At 35.9% G+C, this 9,785-nt stretch overlaps 1 protein-coding gene across 1 annotated transcript; it reads right to left on the bottom strand.

Annotated features, from left to right (window-relative positions):
- Window positions 1–7,548: 7,548 nt before the first annotated feature.
- On the bottom strand, window positions 7,549–7,815 carry LOC105545991 (keratin-associated protein 6-2-like). The gene has a single exon (XM_011989065.1). It carries the CDS (start codon window positions 7,813–7,815, stop codon window positions 7,549–7,551), a length of 267 nt encoding a protein of 88 aa, XP_011844455.1.
- Window positions 7,816–9,785: the final 1,970 nt, after the last annotated feature.

The raw sequence follows: 9,785 nt of genomic DNA, 5'->3' as shown, positions 1-9,785 counted from the left end.
ACCATAGCCACAGCCTGTTCCATGTCCCTTATACACATCTAGATGTGTATAAGAGACAGGTTCCATATCCAGAGCCATATCCACAACCATAGCCACAGCCTGTTCCATATCCAGAGCCGTATCCACAGCCATAACCACGGTCAGTTCCATATCCAGAGCCATATCGACAGCCAGAGCCGTATCGACAGCCAGAGCCAGAGCCACAGCCACAACCATATCTACAGCCAAATTTCCAGCGAGAGCTGTATCCGCAGCCCCTACAGGAGATTCTGTAGTGGTTGCAACGCATGGTGTCAGGAGGTGAGATTTCAGTGGAGCTGCAAGAGTGTCCTTTACTCTTCCAAGACCTTCATATACTTCCAGTGATGCATGGGTCATCCTCACATGGGCTCTATTTGCTCATTTTACAATTAATGGCCTAAACTGAGCTCATTCTGTATACATCTACTTTCTTAGGAATTCATAATTTGTTTACAGCTTCCCTAGGAATATTTTCATGCCTGAAAAGAAAACAAACATACAAGTTCCAAACATGCAAGCTTATACAACAATAATTTTATTTGCCATAATTTCACTTCATGCTCGTGACGTAACACGTCACCAAAATATATTTGACCTATAAATGTATGTTTATTATTCTATTCTTGTAAGGTCTAGGGAATCATCTATTAAATAAGGAGTTCTACTCACTGTTCTTAATATCATCATTTCTTCTTATCCGTTCCTAACACTTTTGGTTTTTTATCACAATCACTTCAAATTACTTTTCAGGGATTTTGGACAGGGAATTGAGTATATCCACGTGGTACCTCCACTCTCTGAAACTCTCTACTTACCTCAGAAAAAAAAGCTTTTCCATCCCCTTCTTTTCCATGCAGGTTATGATCTTCTCTTCCTTCTTTGAGGAAAAAATGTTTTTAAACTTGTGATAGGTCAGTTATGTAAGGAGATGTATCATTTATTATTTAAAAAACAAACTTTGCCAAGATTGCTAATTTAGAAAGACGGTAAATCCTTGGTTCATAGCTTCTTTGTTGTTGAAATCCAACTGTAGGGTGTAATCCTTAAACATATGTCATTTTTGAATTTACTCAGAGTACTTTCATGTTTGTGTTATACATCAGTGCTTCCCACTAAAATGTAATCAATCAATAATTCATTACTCCATCAAGTCGAATGGATGGGGAATGGCGAGATGTTGATCAAAGGGTACAAAATTTTAGTTAGTAGAAATCAGATTTAGCAATCCCTTGCACAGAATGCTGACTATAATAATTAATAATGCATCATATATTTTTAAATTACTGAAACAGTATATTTTAAATGTTTTCACCACAAAAATGTATCAATATGTGAGAAATTTGACTTGTTAATTGACTTGATTTAATCATTTCACAGTATTTTCTTGATTTTAGTCACATTTACGTTCTTCAAAACAAAATTTTAATGATTTTTACGTGTAAGAAACTTTTTTGATATTTACATTATGACATTAACAATAGTTGACCTTTCTGTAAATTTCCTGTTCATTCTTTCTTTAACTTCATATCTTCTCCTGTTATTTCTGTGATAAGTGAATTCATACTTCATGACTTTTCTTCATTGAGAACACTCTTATTCCTAAATTCTGGGGTTCTTGTGGTTGCTTCACCCTCCATCTTTGTTTCTCGTTTTACACACTAGAAAATCTTCAGATCTTCTCTGCTACTCCGATTCCAATATTATGTATATGAAATAACTCTTAAACTAAAATTGTCTGTATCAGTCTGGGCCCAGTCAGGAGACAGAAATACACAGCAAGTTTAACAGGAAAAGTTTCACATAAAAATCATAAACTATAATAATAGAGCATTTTTAAGATATGATGAATCTATATGCTACTCCAAGACTGTGGGAGAATACTGAAGGAAAAATAAACTTAGAAAAGGTACTCTACCTTCTGGCTTAATGTATTGAAAAGTTGTTGTGCTATAGTTAACTACTGTATTGCATACTTTGAAAAACTTATTAACAGAGTAGATATCCTGTTAAGTATTCCTACCAAAGAGAGCAGAGGAGGTATCTTTTGTAGATGATGAATATGTCTATTACCTTCACTGTTGAGATGGTTTCATGAGCATATGCATGTGTCCAAATTCATGAAATTATATACATTACACATGTATACTTTTATATCAATTATATCTCAGTAACATGAGGGATGTTGAGCTTTAGCCTGGCAAGAACCTTTATTTGGCCCTGTCGTTTGAAGAGTAGCACCATAAAGATCGTTCACCCAGAGTCCCCATGGGGCTCCTACCCAAACAGACACCCAGATTCCCTCTACAGGATGTCCCCACCCACTCTCCAGAGTCTGTCTGAGGCCCACGGCTTCCCAGGCCCCTACATCCCCACATCTCCAGATGTGCATTGCTTGTTCACCAACTTTGCTTCAGAGGGTCACCTTCTGTCTCCCTGGTGACTACAGAACAAGTTTGATTATTTAGTCATTTAATGTTATCCAAAAGTTGCATTAGTGACAACATTCAAAATTTTTCTACCTATCTTGAAATATGCAATACATTGTCATTTGCTATAGTCACTCTATTGTGTAATGGAACACCAAAATTTATTCTAACTATAATTTTGTACTCACAGTCAAAATAATTTTGAAAAGAAATCAAAGTTGAAAGCCTCACACTACCTAATGCTGAGTTACTACAGTCCTGCAAAAAACAAAACTATGTGATATTGATGAAAGAATGGGCAATAAATAAGTAGTGATTGAAGGAATAAATAAATCTAAGGCTCCACTAATAAACCACTTGCCCGAAATTCCAGGGAAGACGTAAACACTAAAGTCAGTGATGATTGTAGTGCAAAAAAACACAAATTTTTACAAAAATAACTGAAATTTGTTTATGAAAAAAGTGTAATTTCCTCCAACTAAGAAGTATTTATGGATCAGCCATGCAAAATCTAGTAATTTACATTTTGAATATAATTAGAATAAAATCTTCTGTCTCCAGGTAACATAATGGGAGTATTAATATCTTCTCAAAAATGAACAGGTTTGTTGAAGTAAAAACAGATAATATCCAATCCTTACATGAATGTAGAGATGTTAAAATGGGATATCCCCTGGGAAGAAGTATTAATCTTAAAATATTATTTCAAAGGCTGATTCTAGGATGATGCTCTAGTAGCAAGAGGAGTAGCATCTTCAGTAGCAAAATGGTTGGTAGATACAGCAGCCACAGTCAGAACCAGACCCATATCCATATCTGGAACCATATTCGCAGCCCCCATGGGCGTTCCCATAGTAGTTGAAACTCATGGTGCCAGAAGGTGAGATTTAGTCGAGGACAGATGGATGTTTCTGAAGTTTCAATGTAACATATGACCCTAGAACCTTTACATCCTGACAGGAGGAGCCAGGGCACATCATCAATTTCATGATTCGTGCAAAATAGGTTTAATACCTAGTATGTGCAAATCACCCCACTCAGTTGAAAATGAGAGGACCTGGTCTTTTCATAGCTATAGCATATGCCTTAAATAAACATATTATTATAGGTTTTCCAGTTTTATTGAGGATCCATTTTTTTTGTCACGCAGGCATTGTCTTGAGCCAATTACAAATCTCTAAGAACAGTTTCTATCCATTAGCCAGTCATCTGAACACATGATTCCAAAGATACATTTTACACAGGAAGGCTCTAGGAAGGGTTAGGCAGTTGATGTTTGAAAATGCAATCAATAAAATGAGTTTGACCCATTACTTTGACTAGCTTGCTAATTACTAATTCCTTTGTAGGTGATTTCATTGGAACCCAATGCTGCTGTATACAGAAACTCCTCAATATTTCATGTTACAGAGTTTCTATGAATTCAAATAGCCATGGATACAATATTCTGATAATATGTATTTACTTCTGGAGAAATTCCTTAACAAATATTAATCACCTCTAGATATTTATTTAGTTCAAACTAGAACAACAACAAATGAGTATCCTGTATGATAACAGCTGTTGAATGTTTTATGAATTTTAAATTCCTTTTAATCTTTTTATTTTAATCAAAATTAAAACATGAAAGAGGTAGGTAGCATACTATAGATATTGAGGTGGAAAAAAGTTTAGGAAACTTACTAAAGGCACATATGAAGCACAAGTATGTATTCTTCTTTGCTGTGCTACATACAATCAGTACATTGTTATTTGCTATTGTCACTCTATTGTGTAACAGAGCACCAAAATTTATTTTGAAACAAATACGTACAGAGATATATCAATGCCATATTTGTGGATTGAACTCAATATTGTTAAGATGTTCATTCTCCCAGAATGGATCTATGGATTCAACTCTATCCCCATCAAAATCTAAGCATGATATATATGTAGATATTAACAAACTGACTTGAATGTTTAGATGGAAAGGCAAAATAACTAGAAGAGCCAACATATTTTATTTAATTTGGAATTTGTAATTGACACATAATGTACACATTTATGGTGTAAAATGTGATGTTTCAATGCACATATATATAATATAATGACCTCCCTTCCTCATCATCGGGTGCTTAAATACTTACTGTAACAGGGATGTCATTATTTCGTGTGGTTATCCATTTCACTGTGTAATTACTCTGTTATAAAATTCCCCATATGCTTTAGGGTCTCTCATTTTTTTCATTGTCAATTGGGGTCCTAGATAAAATTTATTTAAATGTTTTGTACCCAGGGCACTCCCACCAAATATGGCTGCTAGTGTCTCTCACCTGTTCATTTTCACTCGAGAATAGTGTGTCCTTGAAGTTCATTGGAATGGCTGGCTTCCTAATCTCTGCTGATGTGCAGGTATGTTATCCCGGTTATCCAAGACAACCACACCTCTTACCAGGTAATTTAGAGAATAGAAGAAGAAGTGTGTGTTAATCATTTTCCATTATGCATAACAAATTATCACCAAAATAGCAGCTTAAAACAACATCCACTATTATCTCAGTTTTCATAGATCAGAAGTCTAAGCACAACCTAGCTAGGATTTTGCCTCAAGGTCTCACATCATTGTAATTAAGGTGTCAGCCAGGACATCTGCAAAATCTCTTTGCCATGTAACTTGAATTGCCAGATTTCGTAAGTATGCCCCAAATATTGCATAAAACATACTTATACTAAAAAGACATATATTTTTAATCTGAAATTTACATTGATTTATTTTGTGTTTTATCTGCTAACCCTAAACATAATGTAATCACAGAAGAGATATCCCATCATCTTTAGTAAGATTAGAGACAAGTTATAGGTCCCTTCCCACACTCAATGAGAGTAAACCACACAAGCGTACGGTTATTGGGGGCCATCTGAGAATAGCAACAATTCACACCTGCAATGTTTTTTCTTTTTGGCTCAACTGTGATTACATTTCTCCCAGGAGAGATAATGGCTGTAGCAATAACATTCCAATATGTGAACTTTTTAATTTATATAAACTTAAAGGGTACAAGTGCAATTTTGTTTCACAGATATATTGCATAGTAGTAAAGTCTGGGTTTTTATTGTATTCATCACTCAAATAATGTACATTTTACCCACTAAATATTTATTTTTTTCTTCCCTGCCTAGAAGGATATTTCTTTCTTCTATGATTGATCAACTTCTATTCATCCTTCATATTTCAGCTAGAAATTTGTCTCTTTTTCAGAAAGCTTCCTCATCCTTCTTTCTACTTTTTCTTAGTCCTGGCCCTTCTTCTGATTTATTCCCCTGTACTTCTCAAATACTTCTGTGTGTAACTGTTTTATAGCAATACTCCAATCTTTGTAGCCTGTGGTCTTCTATGCCTTTCCTATGTTTTTGGAAAGCAAGGATGAAATATTTTACTTCACTGTTCATAGTACATAATGAAATGTGTTTTATTAGGAGCTCAATAAATATTTGATAAATGAGACTTCACGGTTATCTAATTTAGAAGTGATTCTATACCTTCAAGAAAACAATCTCTTCATCCATGCCCTTTTGCCCTACCTCTTCTCAAGACTTCAATGTTTTTTCAAGAATCAAGGGTGTCTGGGAACAGAATTTATTTGACCATGGGTGGCTGAATCTTGACTTCAGTTCTGACTGTCTTTTTATATCCCAAATGAGTATTAGTATTAGATTTCTGCAGCCAGACATATTACAATTGGGCCCTCCTTCCAGATATAGAAACATAAAAGTTCTCATTCTGTACTTTTTTTTTTATACAGCATCACCATTTTCACAATCAAGTTTCAAAGCACAAATCACTTTCTTTAGTATCCTAGATTAGGATGGAAGTAAAAATGGATACGTAAGATCAGTTAATTCCATACCTCTTTCTGACTTTGTAACTTCCTCCTAGAATAACTCTTAACAGTGAGAGAGAGAGCCAACCGAGGTTTAAATACGTCCAATAATAGAGCGCCTAATGAGGAAGTAATTCTTGTTTCAGATGCTGTCACATATTAAAAAGAGATCTTGTGTTGAGGAATTTATGTCATTGTTACACATTCCATCTAATTAGTTTCTCAAAAACAACACAGGGCACATCTGCAAAACTAGTCTTACTAATTTTGCAATACCAGTCCTGAAGATATATAACTATATATACGACCCCAAATTCCCCACAATTCTAAGTGCTAAGGAAAAAATACATACTTTTTAGATATTTTCTTCCCTAGATGTTTCTCCTTTTTCTTTCTCTATTGAAGTCTAAGATTTTACAGGTTCTACCTTCACCAAGTCTCTGATGTTCATCTGTTCTTTTTCATTATCTACACTGAAGTGCAGATCTCTTTAACCAGTATCCAAATCGTTATTATACTTACATTTTAACCTTTCTGTCTCTTCCATTCCAACCCATTTTTGTGCCATTAGCATTTTCCTAAAGCAGGCTTTTCTGTGGCATTCTGTGTGTGTGTGTGTGCGTGTGTGTGTGTGTGTGCGTTATTGCTCGTTAATGTGGAAAAAATGGATAGACCCAGAGTCATGAAACACAAATACTTAAGACCAAACCCTTAATGAAAATCAATTAAGAACAGAAGACTCAGCCAATAAGCAGCCATTTTTTTCAGGGACTATATTTAAAATACGTGACATCCAGTACGTCACAGGCATGGACCAAGCAGAATGGAAAGCACAATTAGAAAGAGCAGCTTAGCATTAGCCCACCCAATCTTTGAAGACATCATAGAAATATAAGACAAAAGTGTAAGTCAATAGCATGCCTGAAACAAAAAAAAGAAGAAAAACTTGTTAGGACCAATGAAACATGTTTATTTGGAAATAGTTACAATATAGAAACATAAAATAAGAAGGTAGTAGGTTTACATCTGGACCATGGCCAGAGTTAGGTCTTCTGTCTTCCAGAAACATCATGGGGTAACTCAGGCCCCCACAACAGTAAGCAGGATTTCATAAGATGATCTGTTTTCTGCAGGTTCTGACTGCTCTCTGTTCCGTAGAATCTGATGGAATTGTAGGACATTGAAACAGAAATGGCCTTGAAATGGTCCTTTTAGAAGAAAAGGTCCACAGCAGTTATTTTCTAGCAGCAAGAATAACATCTTCTATAGCAAAATGGCCGGTAGCCACAGCAACTAGAGCTAGAGCCGTAGCCAGAGCCGTATCCACAACCATAGTTGGAGCCATATCCACAGCCATAGCCAGAGCCATAACCACAGCCGTAGCCAGAGCCATAGCCACAGCCGTAGCCAGAGCCATAGCCACAGCCGTAGCCAGAGCCATAGCCACAGCCGTAGCCAGAGCCATAGCCACAGCTACCACATGAGTTTCTGTAGTAGTTGCAACACATGGTGTCTAGAGATGGGTGTTTAGTAGTTCAGTAGAGAAGCAGGTGGGCAATTCTGAAGTCTGAATGTCATCTTCTGCCCTGAGACCTTTATATACAACCAGAAGTGGGTGGAGCACACAACACAGACTCTGTGGCCTCATTACAACAGCAATTTACATTTTTAAAAAGTTCATCATTCTAAGGACAATGAGTGTTTCAGGTAATTATGACCAGGATTTGCCCCTAGCCAGCCATGAGAATTGTAAAGAAACAGCTGTAACCCGCACATGGAACAAGCATGCTTTGTGGAGTGTAATCAAACCTAATTTAGATTTTTTTACTCCAGGGGCTATTATCTCTTCTGTACTTCCAGGTACATACATACCTGTGCACTGGGAGATGTCCCAGCATTTTTCATCTCAGTAATCAACAAGAAATTACCCAGACTAGAGTTGAGAAGCAAACAGCAAAGGCACAAAATGAGGCATTCTTAGGTTACACTTGCAAGAAAGTAGATGGAGCCCATGCAGGATGGCCACTGCAGTGGTGGCTAGAGCAAGAGACAGGTGAGGCAAAGATCTGAAGTGATGTAAAACAGAGGTCTGATACAATATAGTAAAATAAAAGCAATAGGATTTTGCCCAATGCACCATAATCTACCCTAAGATTTCTTGGAACTTTTCGGTGTGTTACTTTCTTTGAAACATCTTGCCCACTTCATCAAATTTTTTTTAACTTTTATTTTAGGTTCCGGGGTACATGTGCAGGTTTGTTATATAGGTAAACTCATGTCTCAGGAGTTTGTTGTACAGATTATTTCATCACCCAGGTACTAAGCCTAGTATTCAAAAGTTATTTTTTCTCATTCTCTCCCTCCTCCCACCCTCCCCCTTCAAGTAGGCCCCTGTGTGTTGTTCCCCTCTTTGTGCCCATGTGTTCTCATCATTTAGCTCCCACTTATAAGTGAGAACTTCCAGTATTTGGTTTTCTGTTCTTTCATTAGTTTACTGCTAAGGATGATAGCCTCAGCTCCATCCATGTTTCTGCAAAGGACATGATTTTGTTCTTTTTTATGGCTGCATAGTATTCCATGGTGTATATGTACCATGTGTTCTTTGTCCAGCCTACCATTGATGGAAATTTAAGTTGATTCCATGTCTTTGCTACTGACTTCCAATTTTTACCTGCCAAAATCCTGTTGATCCTTCAAAGCACAGCTTAGGCTATGTCTCCTATGAAAGCATTCCTGGACATTCACAATAAGTGTTAAGCATCACTCCACCATTCTTCTAGGGATCTATTTGCTCAATTCTATTATGGTCCTCAATATGTTATACTGGCATACTCTTATTTTATTTATCTGATTCCCTCAGATGATTGTGAGTTATTTATGGTCAATAACTTTGTCTTTATTTTCTGTGAATCTAACAAACTAGGGGCACTCACTAACTTAAATGAAAGCCTATGAGATTTCTTCCAGCGGTAAATGTTTTTATTTTAATTTAGAGGATGTTATATGAGAAAGATAACAATAATAACTATTATTATTTATATTTCCCTTTATAGTTTTCTCTACATCCTCACCAACATCTGTTATTTTTTGTCATTTCAATAACAGCCATTCTGAGTGGTATAAGATGATGTCTCTGTGGTTTTAATTTGCATTTCTGTGATGGTTAGCAATGTTGAGTATGTCTATTTGCCGATGATATGATCTTAAATAAAGAAAAACCTAACAACTTTACCAAAAAATGTTACCGAATTCATTTATCAAAACTTATTGTATACACAACATTATATGTATAGTATTGTATATGTGTATAATATATATACAAGAATATAGTAACCAAAACAGTATGGTAGTGGTATAAATATAGATATATAGATCATTGAAAAAGAAGAGAGAACCTGGAAATAAAGCCATATATTTATAGCCAGCTGTTCTTTGACTAAGTCAACAAGAAAATACATTGGGGAAAGGACACACTCTT

Source organism: Mandrillus leucophaeus, unplaced genomic scaffold, assembly GCF_000951045.1.
Source record: "Mandrillus leucophaeus isolate KB7577 unplaced genomic scaffold, Mleu.le_1.0 Scaffold345, whole genome shotgun sequence".
Classification (NCBI taxonomy): domain Eukaryota; kingdom Metazoa; phylum Chordata; class Mammalia; order Primates; family Cercopithecidae; genus Mandrillus; species Mandrillus leucophaeus.
This window is presented reverse-complemented; position numbering and strand designations above follow the sequence as displayed.